The sequence below is a fragment of the Erinaceus europaeus genome, chromosome 21 (assembly GCF_950295315.1).
Source record: "Erinaceus europaeus chromosome 21, mEriEur2.1, whole genome shotgun sequence".
Lineage (NCBI taxonomy): Eukaryota > Metazoa > Chordata > Mammalia > Eulipotyphla > Erinaceidae > Erinaceus > Erinaceus europaeus.
The window spans coordinates 22,588,006-22,607,904 of record NC_080182.1 but is presented as its reverse complement, the minus strand read 5'-3'; the positions used below and the strand labels follow the sequence as shown (position 1 = coordinate 22,607,904).

At 37.7% G+C, this 19,899-nt stretch overlaps 1 protein-coding gene across 43 annotated transcripts in view; it reads left to right on the top strand.

Annotated features, from left to right (window-relative positions):
* Positions 1-19,899, top strand: part of CLASP2 (cytoplasmic linker associated protein 2) — a 165,362-nt gene that overhangs the window by 69,227 nt on the left and 76,236 nt on the right. For all 43 annotated transcript variants that reach the window (XM_060180500.1, XM_060180501.1, XM_060180498.1 and 40 more), the window contains 8 exons: positions 1,041-1,133; positions 3,026-3,171; positions 7,955-8,090; positions 11,736-11,806; positions 13,971-14,030; positions 15,831-15,908; positions 16,661-16,828; positions 18,013-18,068. In XM_060180500.1, the coding sequence (XP_060036483.1) occupies positions 1,041-1,133; positions 3,026-3,171; positions 7,955-8,090; positions 11,736-11,806; positions 13,971-14,030; positions 15,831-15,908; positions 16,661-16,828; positions 18,013-18,068 (808 nt within the window). The remainder of the gene's footprint in view (positions 1-1,040; positions 1,134-3,025; positions 3,172-7,954; positions 8,091-11,735; positions 11,807-13,970; positions 14,031-15,830; positions 15,909-16,660; positions 16,829-18,012; positions 18,069-19,899) is intronic.

The window sequence follows — 19,899 nt, the reverse complement described above, 5'->3', positions numbered from 1 at the left end:
TAATGATGCCTTACCAGTTCAAGCTTGATTTTTTTCCCCCACCTAGGTCCAGTTCCCTACAGTATTCAGTACATGGATTTTTCCCAACATTGTGTATTTCTTGATGGTATTATTTGTATTTTGTAGTGTTGTGCCTTTTGATTAACTTTTTTTCCCTCTCTGACTAGAGTAGAGCTCCATAAAACAAAAGTCATGTCAATATTTGTTATTATACTGTCTTTAGTGTTTAGCATCCCTGCTATATAACTTTTAAGTGAAAGAAAAATACTGGTATTTGGCATATTTTCTACCACCCCCCCACCGCTCCCCTGCAGCTTAAAGTCATAGTGGGCTGGGAACTACCCCTCCGCCAACTCCAGCATTATTTTACTGAGAGAATGTTGATTTAGAAGATTACTGTTGTTCAAGGCACACTATCAACATTTTCCTGGGGACTAACTTAAAACCTATGCTTTTGTAATTTGTTTAAGTTTACAGGGGCAGTGGATGCCATTATCTATCTATTGCCAGGTATTTTGAGGAAATGTTCTTAAAATGACAAAGCATTTTAAGAATATATTTCAAGTTACTCATAAGCAGGAAAAAAAGCATAATGGTAATGTGTAAGAAAGACAAAGCATTTTATCATTTTACATTCTTTATTAAAAAGTAGTGTTAGAGGCAGTCGAGCGGTAGCACAGCAGGGTAAGCAGCAAGGACCAGCTCAAGTATCCCAGTTCAAGCCCTCAGCTCCTCACCTGCAAGGGAGTCACTTCACAAGCAGTGAAGCAGGTGTCTATCTTTCTTTCCCCTTCTCTGTCTTCCCCTCCTCTCTCAATTTCTCTCTATCCTATCCAACAACAATGATATCAATAACAACAATAATAACTACAACAATAAAACAAGGGTAATAAAAGGGAATAAATAAATATATTTTTTTAAAAAAGCAGTGCTAGAATGGGAAATATCTATTGGAAAGATTATTTCAAACATCAGATTATAACTTTTCTGTTGCTTATAGTAAGAAATAATCATGTTGATTTTGAATCTTTTCTTTTAAGATTTATTCTAGTCGAGAACTTGAAGAAACTTTAAATAAAATCAGGGAGATTTTGTCAGATGACAAACACGACTGGGATCAACGTGCCAATGCAGTAAGTTTTCATTTTTAATTTTCTTATCTTCCTCTTGTTTATTATGTTCTTCTTCTTTTTTTTTTTTTCAAAAACATGAAAATTCAGTAGGTAGGAGTACTATACACTTATGAGTTTGTGGTAGCATTTCTTTCTGGGAAAAAAAATTGGTTTTTTCCCTGCTCAGGTGGAGCCTATGTGATTTCTTTGTTAGTGTCTTCACTGTGTTACTTGTTGACTGAGTAGGGCAGTGTGACTTTCTTAGTACCCCCTAATCAAAGCCTCACTGCTAGACTACACTGTTGGTTATAGCAATCTTTAGTTCTTTTGAAATGTATCAGTAAAGAAGTTCACTTTGCCTAAAATTCTATTTCCATAGAATTGACAGCTTTACAATAGTATGTCTGGCATTTTTCTTTCCTCATACCTCTCTGTGACATTTTTCTTTATTGTCTGATTAGGGGAAATGCATCTTTACAGTTCTCACATGGGTACAGTTTCTTCTCTTTCCATAATAAATATATGCACACTGCTTCCACCACCAACTTAGGATACTTTTCATACTTTATTTTAAAAATATTGTTTGGCATCTTTGAGTTAGAGTTCTTTTTTTTTTTTATTTGTTCACATTTTTTTAATTTCTTTATTGGGGAATTTATGTTTTACATTCAACAGTAAATACAATAGTTTGCACATGCATAACATTCCCCAGTTTCCCTTATAACAATACAACCCCCACTAGGTCCTCTGTCATCCTTCTTGGACCTGTATTCTCCCCAACCACCCACCCTAGAGTCTTTTACTTTGGTGCGATACGCCAATTCCATTTCAGGTTATGGTTACATATTGCATTATCTTTTTCTTACTATATTGTGATTTTTACTTTGATTTTCTTAATCATGTTTAGTTTTTATCTGATTTCTTTTTGTTTATGGTACACACCCACATCTAAGTTTAAAAACTATTCTTTCACATTTTTCTGGCATTTGTAGTATTTTTTTCATCTGCTTTTTTAAATTAGTGATTTAATACTGATTTACAAAGCTGGTGAAATAAGAAAAGAGATTAGAATAACATACAAGACTAGAAGTAAACATGAAAATGTGGTTTAGCTAATTAGTGATAACTAAATACAAATTATAACAAAGACATATTTCTCTACATCAAAATGACAAAATGACAAAATTAAAAAGACCATCTAGGGGAGTTGGGTGGTAGTGCAGTGGGTTAAGCGCACGTGGCGCAAAGCACCTGCAGGGGAGTCACTTCACAGGCAGATCTACAGGTGTCTATCTTTCTCTCCCCCTCTCTGTATTCCACTCCTCTCTCCATTTCTCTCTGTCCTATTCAACAGCAATAACTCACACCAGCAGTGAAGGAGGGCTCCTTTGACCCCTCTTTTTTTTTTATTGTTGTAGTTATTATTGTTGTTGTTGTTGATGTCGTTGTTGGATAGGACAGAGAGAAATTGAGAGGGGGAGAGAAAGATAGACACCTGCAGACCTGCTTCACTGCCTGTGAGGTGACTCTCCTGCAGGTGGGGAGCCAGGGGCTCAAGCTGGGATCCTTACACAGGTCCTTGCGCTTTGCACCACGTGTGTGCATTTAACCCACTGCGTTACCTCCCGACTCCCATAAAATACTTTTAATAGCAGTTAAGTGGGTGGGGGTATAGCATAATGGTTATGCCTGAGGCTCTCAATTCCCAGGTTTAGTCCCCCACACCGCCATAAGCCAGAGCTGAGCAGTGCTCTGGTAAAAAAAAAAAAAAAATAGCAGTTAAATGTCTGAATGTAACTATGTAATATTTATATATGAGATGTTACTCTTAAATTTTTTATTTTAATAATATTTAGCCTTCTCTGTACTGCCCCTTTTTTTTTATTATCAATAATGAAATTTCTCTGTTTCAGCTCAAGAAAATTCGATCGTTGCTTGTTGCTGGAGCTGCACAGTATGACTGCTTTTTCCAGCACTTACGCTTGTTGGATGGAGCACTTAAACTTTCAGCTAAGGATCTTAGATCTCAAGTGGTTAGAGAAGCTTGCATTACTGTAGCGTATGTATATTTTCTTTGTGACAAGTACTTTTTTTGAATGAATTTACTGATTAAATGGTCATTAAGTAAACAGCAACAGGGAAATTTTTTAAAGTAATTTTACTGTGCCTGAAAATTTAGTATCTGTGATTTCTTTTTAATTTTAGTTCTTTATTATAACTTCAAAATATGTTTATATGCCTGAGTCCTACCAGTGGATTTTTGCTCACTGACTCTATGAATGTAAGAAAAGAAAAAAATGGGGGGTCAGGCGGTGGCACACCAGGTTAAATGCACATAGTATAAAGTGCAAGACCGTGGCTCAAGCACGCCTGCATGTGTCTGTCTATCTTTCTCTCCCCCTCTCTGTCTTCCCCTCTTCTCTCAATTTCTCTCTGTCCAATCCAACAACAGCTATAACCACAGTGAGGAAAAAAGATGGCTGCCAGGAGTAGTGGATTTACTGTAGTTCAGGCACCGAGCCCCAGTGATAACCCTAGAGGCAAAAACATAAAAAAGAAAAGAAAAAAATGATTTTATCTGAGAACTGGCTCTCCTACTTACTTTCTTTTTACTTAATTTGATTATTTATTAAACTATTTCTAATATTTTAGCAATTATCCTGAAATTGTAGTATGTATCATTAACTTAGCAAGATCCAAAGTTGTTCCACATTTGTTTCCTAAACTTAGGGATGGTAGAACACTTACAAAATTTTTTTTCTTAAATTTTTATTTATTGGTTAGAGGCAGCCAGAAATTGAGAGGGATGGGGAAGATAGAGAGGGGCAGAGACAGACACCTGCAGCCCTGCTTCACCAGGTGGAGACCAGGAGCGCCACAACCCAGCCCCCGGGTAAAACACATTTAATACTCATCACGCCAGACCAGAATACTGATGTTGACTATATTGTTTAAGAGCATTCATTTCAAGATAGGGAAAAGGAAAACACAAGTGCCCACTATTAATATTTTTATGCAGGATTGTGTTGCATCTTCTTGTCCTGGTTAAAATAACAGCAACAAATCTCCACAAGAAATTAAAACTCTAAGGGTTTCCTAAAAGGGAGGGGGCAGAACTGCCATTATTAATATTTGACATGATTATCCAAACAGAAAACCACAAGAATATATAATTATAATTAAGAAACTTCAGCAAGATTTTATATACAAATCAATATACCAAAATAATTGAATATTTTTTAGTGCTGTAACAAAAGATCAAACAAAATCCACAAATAAAATAGAAAAATCTTACACAATGAAACTTACTTCTGACCATTATACAGTAACTGATAGAGGACTAACCCTCTTACAGAAAATGAGACAGACTATGTCTAACAACTACTTAATAGCTAGTAGGCAACCAGCAGAACACGACTATGATTGTTGAAAGAAATGAACTATTTGCACAGTATTTCTAGCTTAGTTTTGACCTGGCCCATTAGGAAGAAAAGAAGAAACCAAGCAGAGTCAGGCAGATATCCCCAATGTTTTGAAGAGGAAACAGAGAAACTGGAGGTTCAGAAGAATGAATTTACTAAAATTAGTAGTGCAGGATACTGTAGAGAGGGGAGATACACAGAGAAAGCACTATAGCGAGCTACATATAGGATCCCAGGAGTCTAGCTGAGTATTAATCTCTACATGTGAAAGGCACAGTTCTCTGGGAAACAAAGGACTGCTGGAAGCTTTAAGGTAAACAACAATTCCCAGAGGCCTGGGAGAGGCTCAAGTGCTGATGAGCCAGACTAGAGAAACCTTATTAAACACACAGGGCATTTAGTAGAAAAAGATGATTACATAGGAATAGTACTAAACCAGCTTATATTGTATCCTGCCTTTACCCAGAAGCTTATAAAGATCAAACTGCTTCCCAAGTTTGTAGATTTGCCTATCAGAACAAAATTCATATTATTTTAAAGGAAGGCAAAATCATTCACACTGGTGACAATCCATGTCTGATATGTGAGTCCTGTTTATCTGGGAGTTTAGACATTGAAAATTGAAAGTATTACTGAATACTAATACAGTCTGAACAACTCTTTTGAGTCAGAAACTTAAATTTTTGGAGGTAATTCTGTCCCAGAATACAGCTATGTATTTTAAATAAAAGATAAATATATCAAAGTAAACCAATATACTAACAAAGCTGTTAGTGGTTTCAGCGTCCTCCCTAAGTGTTTGAACTAAAGTTACACAGTTAAAGGCTGAATTAGTTGTTTACCTATTTGTTAACTATTAAATCTGGAAAAAGAGACAGATGGCCCAACTAACCACCATATTCTAGAGTTGAATCTGCAATCAAGAACTCCAATATTCATAGAACAGAAATTCCAAAATATATAGAAGGAACATTGCAGGATCTTCACATCAAAGATGTACTGGACACCCAACCCCATAGGTATAGGAAATAAAAACAAGAGTAAAAAATGGGACTACATCAAACTTTGAGCATGTGTATATCCAAAGCAAACTACAAAGATGACCAGGCAACCCAGGAAATGGGAGAAGATATTTGCACATCACACATCTCATACCAAACATCTGTCAATATAAAGAATTGTAACAGATCAGCATAAGGAATAATAATAATAATGATCCAATAAAATAGTGGACCAGTGAAGTTTTTAAAAGAAGATATATACATGACCCACAGACATGAAGAAATGCTCCACTCCACTTGTCACTAGAGAAATAAACTCAAAACTACACTGTGATTCCACCTTAAATTTAGGAGAATGACCTACATCAACAAAACAGGAAATGACAGGTGTTGGCTAGGTTGTGGGAAGAAAAACAAGGACTCTACCACACTGCTGATGGGAATACAAACTGCCGCATCCCCTCTGGAATTGCGCTATGATGCAGCGATACCACTTTTAGGCATTTATCCAAAGCACATGCAGACATTAATTTGAAGGGACGTATACACCCCTATGTTCACAATAGCCAAAGAGTGGAAGCAGCCTAAATGTTCATGGAGAGATGACTAGATAAAGAAGCTATGAAATAATATACTCTATGGAGTACTACTTTGCAAAAAAAAAAAAAAGATACTATATCTTTGAGACAAAATGGATGGAACTGGGGTGATTATGCTTAAAGAGATGAAAGAACTACTGAATGGTTTTACTCATGAAATCATAAGAAGTGATAAACAACATGAATTTGCAAAAAAAAAAAAAAGCATACTGTTTGTAAGAACCATGTTGATTATCTTGAGAGATGTGGGACACAGAGCTTCAGTGGTTTGTGCAGTGTGGAATTATACCGTGTAATCTTACAACCTTGTAACCTGTTATTAGTCACAAATAAAAAATAGGGGATTTTTTTATATAAAAGAAAATACTTCCAGTAACCTGGCAGGAAGGGATAGCATAAAAGTTATATGCTACCTTTTCTTTCATAAAAGTTGAATATTGATGACTACAATGAAAATCAGCATTTTTCTGTTTTGAGGATTGTTAGGAATACTTTTTTTAAAAAATATATTTTATTGATTTATTATTGGATAGAGAAAGCCAGAAATTGAGAGGGGGAAGAGGAGATAGAGAGGGAAAGAGTCAGAGAGATACCTGTAGCCTTGCTTCACTACTCATGAAGCCTCCCCCCTGCATGTGGGGACCTTGCACACTGTAATGTATGGGCTTAACCAGGTGCACCACCACCTGGCCCCCTATTAGGAATACTTTCATCTGTTACACTTTTGGGAATCTGTATATTCAAAAAGAACAACTTGTATTGTTCTGACATGTAACATGGAGAGCCAGGTCATAAATAATGGCATTAAAGTGAACTTATGCACTGCAGATATTTTTTCTTTGGAATGCAAAATTTGAAATGAGCATTTTTATTTTGAATATTTCAGTGTTTGATGAGAAACCTTCCTTACATTTTGTGGTGTAGCGATTGGGAATGGAAAAATGGTTTGTATATATGTATTCTTTCGTTTTGCTTTTACATGAAAATAACTTTAATGCCTGAGAATCGTAGGCCCCTGGTTTAATGCCTGCCATCATAAGCCAGAGTTCAGCAGCACTTTGATTTATAAAAGAGAGAAAAAAAAGAAGAAGAAGCAGAAAGAATCCCGATATCCTGCACCATAGTTATCAGGGAGAATTTGACTAAAACATGAATAGCAGTAAAGAATGTTTTGAGGAAGACTGATGATGAGATTCTGAATTTGTTTGTAAAATATGTTGGATTTAAGATTGATACTTGGGCATCAAAATGGAAATAGCTGATGAATCAGGGAAATCAGGACTGAGATTTCGTTTGCCATGTTAAATCCTAACATCAGTCATCTTCAGTGCCATTGCCAAGGAATAATAAGTAAAGTGCTAAATCTCAATTTTGAATTAGACAAAGGGTGTGAAAATGAAAAAAGTACTTAATACTTTTCTTTCATTTTTCTTGCCATTAGAAATAACTAAAATGCAAGCCAGGCGGTGGCACCCTCAGTTAAGCGCACATATTACCAAGCAGACGGACCCAAGTTTGAGCCCCGCTCCCTACTTGCAGGGCATTCGCTTCATGAGAAGTGAAGCAGGCCCGCAGGTGTCTACCTGTCTTTCCCTCTCCCTGTCTTGTCTCAACTTCTCTCTGTCCTAATTAAAAAAAAATTAGATAATTAAAATGCATAAGATGCAAACTCCTGTTTATTCTTTAAAAGAATGTCTTCTAAATGATATAGACGTGCCCATATTATATTTAGTATTCATCCATTTTTAATTATTTTTTATTGATTTATTAATACTTAGCCATCTTTACAAAGGCATGTTTTGTTTTTGTTTTCCTTGTAGCCATCTTTCAACCGTTTTGGGAAACAAGTTTGATCATGGCGCAGAAGCGATTGTCCCTACACTTTTTAATCTTGTCCCCAATAGTGCAAAAGTCATGGCAACTTCTGGATGTGCTGCAGTCAGATTCATCATTCGGGTAGGATTTCTCATTTTCCTTTTTCTGTCTTCTTCAATCCACCCCTCCCCTCTCTCTTCCTTCCCCTCTTTCAATGTACTTAAGTAACTTGTCATTGCTATATTTTTTCAATCCCATTGGAAAATCATTTGAGTTATTCCTATAATAAAAACAACACCCAATTGGTATGGTTATTATAGAACATTTACATAAAAGATCTTTGCAACATGAACAGGCTTGCATACAGAATGTAACATACACCTGCATGAAATATACAGGTATGTAGTAATGTTACAGACCATAACAGGAAGATATTTTTACATATTAGACATGTCAAATCGTTACAGGCTTAGTCTGGGCAGTAGCTCTGCCAGGCCAGCGCACAGGATCTGCCTGCCTGACACCACAGAAGTCATCCCACAGTCAGTCCTAAATGCCAGAGTTGAGCAGTGCTCTGTTTTCTGTTACTCTCTTCAACTCTTATAAGAATAAATATAACATTTTAAAAATTTTTTAAATATTTATTTATTTTCCCTTTTGTTGCCCTTGTTGTTTTATTGTTATAGTTATTATTGTTGTTATTGATGCCGTTGTAGTTGGATAGGACAGAGAGAAATGGAGAGAGGAGAGGAAGACAGAGAGGGGGAGAGAAAGATAGATACCTGCAAACCTGCTTCACCGCCTGTGAAGCAGCTTCCCTGCAGGTGGGGAGTGGGGGCTAGAACCAGGATCCTTAGGTCCTTGCGCTTTGCGCCACGTGCGCTTAACCCGCTGCGCTACCGCCCGACTCCCAAATATATCATTTTTATAAAAGTAGACTGAGTCATGTTAAAATGTTCTTAAGTGTTATAGGCAATGGCATCTTAAGTGCTCCTTCAACCTCCCCCCTTGAATTCTGCCCTTCAGTTAATCATTCTCTTTAGTATATATTTGATGTATATTCTGTTCTGTTTCTATACAAACTATGTTAGCTGCTAAGACTGACATACAGTACTTATATTTTACATATATGTAAATGAAGTGTTTTAAACTTGATTTTAAACTTGCAAGTTTCTCTTGTTTATACATATATTTCTTCTTAATGTCTAAATTGGATTTCCACTAAAGGAGCTAACATTAAATTGTCCTCACCTTATCCCTGAAGTTTATTGAGTCCCTTTTTCCCCATTTTATCAGCATCATTTATTATCAGACCCTTAAGGAAAAATACCTATAAATTCTACTTGGCCCTACCTATTTTGTCATTCATAGAGAGGGAGAGAGACAAAGAGACTGACACCTTCATCACTGTTGTGAAACTTCTCCCTGCAAGTTGGGACCACTGCGTTTAACCCAGGTCCTTGGAATGTGTGTGCTCTTAACAGTCATCAACTATCCCTATAGAATTGTTTTCAAATTGATCTATTTCATGAGCTTGTCCAGCATTATTGATATATCTTATCTCCTGACAGTACACATCAGTTATTCTTTTCTTTTTTTTCATTATATCTTGTTTTCTTTTGTTTCTAAAGAGAACACTTCCTTAGATATTATTTGACTTGATCCTCTTCATAATTCAAGAGATCCTTTTGTCTAGCTGTCAACTTACTATATTAATGCATTACTGGGGCCAGGTGATCCTGGTTGAGTGTACACATTACAGCTCACAAACACCCAGGTACAAGCTCCTTGTCCCCATTTGTGTGGGGGGAGGGCTTACAAGTAGTGAAACAGCACTGCTGATGTCTCCCCCCCCATTTCTCTCTTCAGTTTCTCCCTGTCTCTATTAAAAAAAAAAATCAATACATTCAATTCAAGATTGGGGGTGGGGGTAAATAGCATAATGGTTATGCAAAGAGACTTATGCCAAGTGTCAGACACTGATAGGCCACAGACTTTCTATTTCAGAAAACAGTTTGTTGCCCAGTGCCAGAAGCACTATTAGCAGACAGCTCTCTCCTCCCATTCTCTTCAAGAATTATAGATGCAGAAAGCTGCTTTCCTCAAGGTCTTTTCCCTTCCTGGTGTGGCCCATATCAATAACTACTTGGTACTAATAAATCTAGAAATATGAAGGTCTGGCCATTCTTGATCAATTCTGGACAACTCTCAAGGGTCATTTTAGTTACAGAACTTCCTAATGGATTGCTTGAAGATATTACTGAGCCATGTCACAGCTCAACCTCTTCCTCTTCCCTCTCCTGCTTCCTTCTCCACCCTTCCATAGGTGTGTGATCCCAAGGGCACTTTTTAATATCCTGCATATTAATCTCCATCTCAGAGCCTGCTTCCTAGGTGGCCCAGCGTGTACCACTAGCTCAAAAGAAAGAAATAGCTGTCAAAGGACCAGGGATGTAGCTCAGTTACAGAGTGCATGCTTTATATGTATGAGATGCTGGGTTTGATCCCTGGCACTATATAGAGCAAAAAGAAAGGAAAAGATAAGAAAAATGGTCATCAAAAAATACATATGTTTAGGTTACTATTTTATTCATATGTCTATTATGAACTTTGTATTCATTTCATTGGAGGACTGCATAACAATTACTAATAGAAATCAAAAGAAGAGGGGCCAGGCAGTGGCGCACCTGGTTAAATGCTCACATTACAGTGTGCAAGGACCTGGGTTCAAGCCCCTGGTCCTGACCTGCAGGGGAAAAGCTTCACAAGTGGTGAAACAGGGCTGCAGGTGTCTGTCTCTCTCCCGCACTATCTTCTCCTCCCCTCTCAATTTCTGTCTGTCTCTGTCCAATAATAAATAAAAATATATATATTTTTTAAAAAAAGAGCTATATCTACTAAACTTCACCTTAATGCTAGAGAGCTGTTGCTCAGCCACAATGAAAATTTAGCTAAGTCTCCATTTTAAGGTAGGTACCTTGCTAGTAGTTAAGTATATAAATTGACTCTGACTGCAAGGGTAGAGAGTGTAATGGTTATCCAGAGACTCTCATGCCTGAGGTTCCAACGCCCCAGGTTCAATCTCTCATACTACCATAAACCAGAGCTGAGCAGTGCTCTGGTAAAAAATAAAATAAATAAATTCAATCTGAGTACCCGTTTTAATGATACTGTAGTTAGTATCTACTACCAGTCGCTGTCGTACTTAAGAAAATATGACAAATGCATATACTCAGTTCCTATTAGTGCTTTGTTTTTTCAAAATGTGCATTTTCCTACCAGTTCTTTGCATTTATATAAATAATTTATCTAGGGAGTCGGGTGGTAGCACAGCAGGTTAAGCGCAGGTGGCGCAAAGTGCAAGGACAGGCCTCAGGATCCTAGTTTGAGTCCCCGGCTCCCCACCTGCAGAGGAGTCGCTTCACAGGTGGTGAAGCAGGTCTGCAGGTGTCTGTCCTTCTCTCCCCCTCTCTGTCTTCCCCTCCTCTCTCCATTTCTTTCTGTCCTAGCCAACAACGATGACATCAATAACAACAACAATAAAACAAGGGCAACCAAAGGGAAAATAAATAAATATTAAAAAATAATAATTTATCTGTCTGACTCTGTAGCATCGTTAATGGTTACTTTAATTTGCAAAAACAAAATTGACTGGTCTAGCTTTCTTTCAAAACCTGGTTATGTTCTGCTCTAATATAACTAAGTACTTGATTGTAAGGCAAATAGAAGAGAGGGTTGCGTGGCATGCACAGTGTTTTTCAGCTTCTTCTAAAACATTTTTTTCAGCATACTCATGTGCCCAGACTTATTCCTTTAATAACAAGCAATTGCACATCAAAATCAGTTCCTGTGAGGAGGTAAGTTTTGGGAAGATAAATTGTTTTTATTAGAGCTTTAAAATTGTGATATTTTTAATTCTTAGACTGGTACAAAATTGTTTATCAGTGGGCCCGGTGGGGGCACTCCCAGTTAAGCCCACTATGTGGAAGGACCTGCACAAGGACCCAGGTTCAAGCAGGTCTACAGGTGTCTACTTTTCTCTCTTCCTTCTCTGTCTTCCCTTCATCTCTCAATTTCTCTCTGTCCTATCGAAGGAAAGGAAAAAGAAAAGGCCACCAGGAACAGTAAATTTGTAGTGTTGGCACCGAGCCCCAGCGATAACCCTGGAGGCAAAAAAAAAAATGTTCATCAGTAACTTATTGCATCCTGAAGACTCTAATAACTTCATTATATTATATTATTTATTGTATCATATTCTACAAGAGGAAACAGAATGAAGTAGTTACTGTAATTACCCATGCTGCTCAGTTTTACCCTATTAAGTTTTTTTTTTGAGCTGCTTGTTTCTTGGATTTCCGAGAGTGTGAAGTCTAGAATTAGATCTTAGTAAGAGATATACAATGATGACCAACTGACTGTTTACCTGAGGCTATTATTTAAGCACTCTATACCTCAATGTCTACATATTAATAGGGCTTCCTCATACTAACCCATGAAAATCCTGAGGACTAAATGAGATACACAGTAGCTGAATTCAACATAGTGTTTGCAGCAGAGTGGACAGCTAAAGTCAGTCTCTCTTCTCTCCTCTTTATCCCTTTTTTATCTTCTCCCTTTCTGATTGCTACAATTTTTATGTTATCTCTATCAACAGCAATAGCAAAGATTTAAAAAATTGTGTATTTGATATTTAAGAAAGTTAAAAAAACATTTCCCATTTTTAACATGATATAGTTATTTTAAAAGTGTTGAATATTAGGCAGATGTAAATAAGATGTCATTATTTTAGGTGAATTGGAGTTTTGTTTTGTTTTGTTTCCCTCCAGGGTTATTGCTGGGCTCGGTGCCTGCACCATGAATCCACCGCTCCTGGAGGCCGTTTTTTCTCCCTTTTTTGTTGCCCTTGTAGCCTCGTTGTGGTTGCTATTATTGCCATTGTTGATGTTGTTCGTTGTTGGATAGGACAGAGAGAAATGGAGAGAGGAGGGGAAGACAGAAAGGGGGAGAGAAAGACAGACACCTGCAGACCTGTTTCACTGCCTGTGAAGCGACTCCCCTGCAGGTAGGGAGCCGGGAGATCAAACTGGGATCCTTACGCCGGTCCGTGCGCTTTGTGCCACATGCGCTTAACCCACTGCGCCACCACCCAACCCCCTGAATTGGAGTTTTTTAGTGACAGTTGTCACCTCTCTCTTTTGCTGGTAGTCAAATTTGACCAGTTTCCTAGTTTTATACAATCCACAAATTGAAATGATTTCTTACATTTTTGAAGGGTGGTTAAAAGAGGGGAATTAAGTGCTAGAGCCTTTGTGTGGTTCATAAAGCCCAAAGTATTTACTATCCTAGCCTTACAGAAAAAGTTTATCAGTCTCTGTCATGCAGTGAGGAAACGGTCATTGAAGAAATAAGAATGTGAGTTGGAGAAAGGAGGCAGGAGATGCATCATTAGAGTTGCCTTGAAAATGTGGAGCCACATTTAACTAAAGGGGACATGTATGTATAAACCTAGCAGAGCCAGTAAACAGTTCAGAGAGGCAAGAGCATGTGGTAAGCAAAAGTAGGAAAAGGGGATAGAGTTGGGGGCTGAGGAAATGGAGAATATGTTCAGGTCAAAAAGGAATTTGAATATCTGGCATTGGTTGTATAGTGGCAAGCATAGTTGCCTTCCAGAAATGACTTTGAGTATAAAAATATATTTTGACTTTATTTCATACTTTGATAGTTTTCAATAAGGAGGTAATGTCATCCATCCTAGTGAGTAAAAGACACCACCTCACCAAAGTTTGCCTTAATGCTGTAGAGGCCCGTCTTGAACCTGGGTCATACACACAGCCCAGTAGTGACTTTAAGTATTTAACAAGTTTTTCTTTTCTTTAAATGCATGTCTTAATTTTAATTAAGCCTTTTAACTCAGAGGTCACACTGTAGTATAATAAAAATGTTAATTAACATTTAACTATAAGTTAAATAATTTAACGTTATAACTTAAATTATAATACAGCTCTTTTTTTTTTTTTACAGGCGTTCATTTGAATTTTTAGATTTATTACTACAGGAGTGGCAGACTCATTCATTGGAAAGGTATGCATTGTCTTCCCTCCCCTTTGTCACAGTAGTATTGGTTTTGAATTATTTATTTTCTTTTAAAGGTTACTCATACTGGTTTTCCTGTGAAGCCACAAAGCTGTGGTGTTGTACTCCCCTTAATCATTTTTAATTATAACTAGTATGATTTTCTTCATCTGTGTGGTAAAGATCTCTGAAGTAGAATGAGTTATATAGAACACATTAGGTTCAACTGGGCATAATTTTAAAAATACCTCTAGTTATATGGGGTAGGCTTCCTGAGGTGCAGCTAACTGAGTAGTGGCTAATTTGAAATAGAGTTAAGAGATGAGAGAGAGATTCTTTGCAAAATTTCTTCTTCACTGTAGCCATCACATCATTGGTTAGATATTTGCTAAGCAAGGTCCTGTGTGACTTTGAGATGAAGAAGAGGAAATGTGAGCAGCTATTTGCTTGATCATATTTTTCATTCATTTTAAGAGAGGCAAATGTCTAGTTTTATTGAGGTTTATTGAGATAATTATGTTGTTAATTTTCTTGGACATAATTAAATCTCTTCTTAGCCCCATTTCTTAAAAAAAATAGAATGTTCATCACTCTGCCCACTGAGCTTCCTGCCCAATCCAATTGTGAACTTTTAGTTAGAAGCTCTCTGAAAGCAGAGAGAGTGACTGATGGGGAAAAGAAGAAGAGGCTTCTGTGTATGACAGCTTGTTTCACTCTGTGGCGTGGAAGACAGAGAGATGGAGTGAAGTCCTCCAAGAAGTGTATCTCCAAGAATCTAACCACCACACAGTGATTGAGAAAGATAAGTGTTTCAGAGAGGTAGGAAACAATGCATCAAGCATAATATTTTTTGTCTTGTGGAATGATGATCCCGGGTGACCCAAAAATATCCTGGAAATAAAAATAATTGAATCAGAACTTTTTCTTTATTTGAGAAGAACAGTAGAAATAGATGATTAGAGGTGTAGGATTGTGGTTGAATGTTCCCCATTGACTGATAATAGACACTACTATGTATCCGCTCTGGGAAGGGAAGCATAAGGTACTCAAGTAGAGTTAATAATTGAGTTGTTTTGGGTGATAGGTATGAAATAAGCAGATTGGAAGGAGACATTCCAGAATAAAGGAGTGTCTGCACGCACGAACATGCACGCACGCACGTACACAGTGTTCTTCTTTAGCGTCAGCATTATACAATTCCACATTTTCTTTCTTTTGTGGATCAAATCATCGCTCACTTCTTACTATTGGTGGTGCCAGACATGGAACCCAGAACTTCTCATGTGCAGGTCCTGTGTACTACCACTGTAGTACACAAGAACTACTAGTTCCTCAGCCCCCAGGTTTTTCTTTAGAATCTTTTGTGGCAGCAACTGACAAATACTCAGTTCAGTCAGATCATAACTGCTCAGGCCGTTAGTGAATTATTATCTACATTGACAGGTGAGTGAGGGCCCAGAAGGTTGTTGCTGTTGTTTTGTTTTGGTGCTTTTTTTTGTTTGTTTGTTTTTTAGCTCATTAAAGATTAATTCTTGAGAACTACACATTTATACATTACTTCATCCCATATGAAAATAATAATTTTCAAGTTTACAGTGTTATACTTGTTAGGTGGAAGCCATACATGAATAATGAAATGTATGGAATGTAGAGAATGGATTATTACAAAATAATTCAGTCAACATTTACTAGTGTAAAACAGCTTGTCTCCTGACCTCTCATGCCTTTTGCTACTAGTAATCTGTTGATAGTATTGTTTATAATGAAATACATAATTTTGTGCATGAATCTGAAACTTGTATTTTGTAGACATGCAGCTGTCTTGGTTGAAACTATTAAGAAGGGAATTCATGATGCTGATGCTGAAGCCAGAGTGGAGGCAAGAAAGTAAGTCTGTGATTTTTTTTTTCTCCAAGTCTTAATTATCAGTAAGAACCAGAGTACCACTCTAGTCAATGTGTTTAGTAAGTTTAGGATTGATTTTTTTTTCCAGTAAATCTCTTGCTAGATAGAGTTTACTTCTTGTTGTCATTGGTATCAATCATTTGTAGTCCCAGTTCATCACAACTTATCTTCATGATGAATTAACTGTTAACTATCATTTATTGAACATAATAAACTTAACTGATACTGTGTGAGACAATTGGCATATTATTTTCTAGTCTTTATTTTACAAAGACATTATGTCCTTGAGTAAATAACTGGGCTTTGAAGGTTTAGGGATTTTTCTGAGAACACACGGATTTGGACCAGCAAAAAAGCTTCTTGGAGAGTGTGCTGCTTTGCTTTGTGCATGGCCCAGCCCCCACTGTGTTTAAGGAAGCTTTTGTGCTGTGGTCTCTTTATAACTCTCTTTATCTTTGCCTCTCTGTTTCTATCAGAAAAAAAAGAGGACAAAAAGAAAAAGACATATAGATATTGAGGATTGCAACCAGGTTTTGAACTGAAATCTGCTTTTTGTCTGTCCTCTTCCTATTGAAATTTGTCAGATTTAGAAAGTATTTATCTAACACAAATGCTGTGCTAAAACCTGTGGACTCATCTTCATTTTTCATGAATAGACACATTTTATTGTTCATGCATAGTCATGCAAAGCCATTGTGTTGTGCCTTTTTCTTACTGATTCATTTATTTTACAGGACATATATGGGTCTTAGAAACCACTTTCCTGGTGAAGCTGAAACACTGTATAATTCCCTCGAGCCATCTTATCAGAAGAGTCTTCAGACTTACTTAAAGAGCTCTGGCAGTGTAGCATCTCTTCCACAATCAGACAGGTCTTCATCTAGCTCACAAGAAAGCCTCAAGTAAGGTCATATGCATGATAACGAATAATCTTTCCAAAGTCCTTTAAGTTAGATGATGTATTTGTTGCTTTCAAGCTGTACATGTACGTAGTAGCTCCATCTCCAAAGGCCCTACACCAGTCAATTTAACCCATTACATACTTAGATATATTATTTTTCTGTAGACTACATAGTACCATTGTAATCAAGTTAGTAAAAATAATAAGATATTGATACAGGTGTAGGTGAATGTTTGAGATTATTATAGGTGCTTTGCTTTCTAATCCCACATATAACTTTCAACAGTAGTTCATGACCTTATTTCTGCTACTCTGAGCAGTATCATTCAATAGTACTGTTGTAAGTAATCTGATTGCGGGACCAGATGCGTGCCTGGTTGAATGCACATGTTATGATGCACAAGGACCTGGGTTCAAGTCCCTGGTCCCCACTTGTAGGGGGAAAGTTTCAAGAGTGATGATTGCTAGGTGAGAAGTGTGGAATTTACCACAGTCCATGTTATTTACATGACAGACAGGTTATACAGAATTCCACATTTGCTAGTAATATTATTGCCTCTCCTTGTAAGTAAAATATCTAAGAATATTACAGTTGGAGAGAGCAGTGAGTCTTGTATTGTGCTATAATGTGTATTGAGAAAAAACTAGTCTGTGTTTTTATAAGCTTAAAATGTTTATTGAGTCTTCTCATTTTTGCTTCACAGTTAATTGATATTAATAATTATAATATTATTGATATATAACAACAGCTATCCTAAGTGATTTATAAAAGGAAAATTAAAATTAGAAGCACTCCTCAGCATTCTAGAAAACTTAGTACAATCTCATGAATTGTTATCAAAGGAATTAAAAATTAAGTTTACGGGAGTTGGGCGGTAGCGCAGCGGGTTAAGCGCAGGTGGTGCAAAGTGCAAGGACTGGAGTAAGGATCCAGGTTTGAGCCCCAGGCTCCCCACCTGCAAGAGAGTCACTTCACAGGCGGTGAAGCATATCTGCAGGTGTCTATCTTTCCTTCTCTCTGTCTTCCCCATCTCTCTCCATTTCTCTCTGTCCTATCTAATGACAACATCAATAACAACAACAACAATAAAACAACTAGGGCAACAAAAGGAATAAATAAATAAATATTAAAAATAAAATAAAAATTAAGCTTACATACTGAAAATATTTCTGTTTACCTTGCAGTCGCCCTTTTTCATCAAAATGGTCTACAGCAAACCCATCAACAGTGGCTGGAAGAGGTAAATTGCCTTTTTTTTTTTTACTGAAGTAAAATTCTACTTTACAAATATTTTATTGTATACAATTATTTTATCACTGGATCACCTCAAAGCAATTTAAAAGTTACTTCAAAATTCTTTTAATGTGCTATGAAAGGTTATCAATTGTTGCTTCTAAACTATTTTAAACTCTTGATATGATGACCCACAGTGACCCCATTTTACATACTATGGCAATACCACACATAGACCCTGCACCTGGGCTTGGATAGCCTATGTAACAAACGATGTACAGTATAGAGTATCTAATTCTATAGGTACAATATATGTATTCAGTGTACATATATTACATACTCTGTTATCATTCAAAGTTGGTGGTGTGTGGCTTACCCTTACTTGTAATGCTCTGCTTCCATTCTTTTGTGTTGTTTTGGAGTGGGGGTCTCAAACACACACAATTTCACTCCTCTAAGCCACTTTCTCATTCAAATGAAGAGACAGAAAGAGGGAAAGACACTCTAGCACCAGAGCCTCCTCAGCTACCATAGCATGTGATGCTGAGGCTCGAACCCAGGTCGCCCACAGCAAGGTGCTTGCCTTCCTGACAAGCTATCTCTCCACCTGGCTTCATCTTATTCGGTTAATTTCACAGCATACTTATGGGTCATAACTCATAGTTTATTTCATGACAAAAAAGGAGATAAAGGCCAGAACACTACTTTACTCCAGCATAGTTTGTGCTGGGACTCAGCCCAGGGCCATCCACACACAGGTCCTGTGCTTGTCCACTTAGTCACCTTTCTGTCTGTTAACCCTCCTCATTTTTAAAACTGAAAAACAAAGGACCAGAACTTAATGAGTAGGCTGCTTCATCTGTATAAGTCATGAATTTTACAAAATGTAGTTTTCCAATTTTATGGAAATGAAAAATGCAGAAGGATAATGAGAGAATTAACCAATTTGTGTCAGATTGAAACTGAGGTATTCCAATTCAAAAATACTTTAGAAAGTGGCAGGAGACAGCTCACCCAGTAGAAAATGTCGGGAGTCAGGTGGTAGCACAGTGGGTTAAGCGCACATGGCGCAAAGCACAAGGACCGGCGTAAGGATCCTGGTTCGAGCCCCCGGCTCCCCACCTGCAGGGGAGTCGCTTCACAAGCAGTGAAGCAGGTCTGCAGGTGTGTCTGTCTTTCTCTCCCCCTCTGTCTTTCCCTCCTCTCTCCATTTCTCTCTGTCCTATCTAACAACGACACCATCAATAACAACAATAATAACTACAACAATAAAACAAGGGCAACAAAAGGTAATGAATAAATATTTTAAAAAATTTAAAAATGAAAGAAAATGTCAGCCTGGTAGTGGTAGGGCACTGCATGCATGAACCCCCAGAGCCACTCAAAAAGCGGGGGAGGGTGGGCTACAGGGGAGGTTGGCAAAATAGCTCTCCTACATCGTGTGTCTACTCTGTGGTTTAGCGCTCAGCCCAGGTTTGATCCTAGTCCCCACTGAAGCTTTATGCTATGATGGCTGTCCCACTCTCTGTCTCTACCTGCCTCTCTTATGCGAGGGGTATGTGTGTGTGTGTGTGTGTGTGTGTGTGTGTGTGTGTGTGTGTGTGTGTACGGGTGCATTTCTCTTTCTGTCTCTGTATCTCTGTCTCCCTCCTGTTTGAAAAAGTCAGTGCAAGGCTGGAAAAACTGTGTTTCTTTGGCCTGCATGCAACCCAACTTCCAGCCCAGCCCCCACCATACTGAAGGAAGCTGCAGAGCTGTGATCTCTTCCACTACATGCCGGGGTACTACACAAGTGCTTCTCTCGCCCATCTCCCCACACCCCACACACCCACACCCCT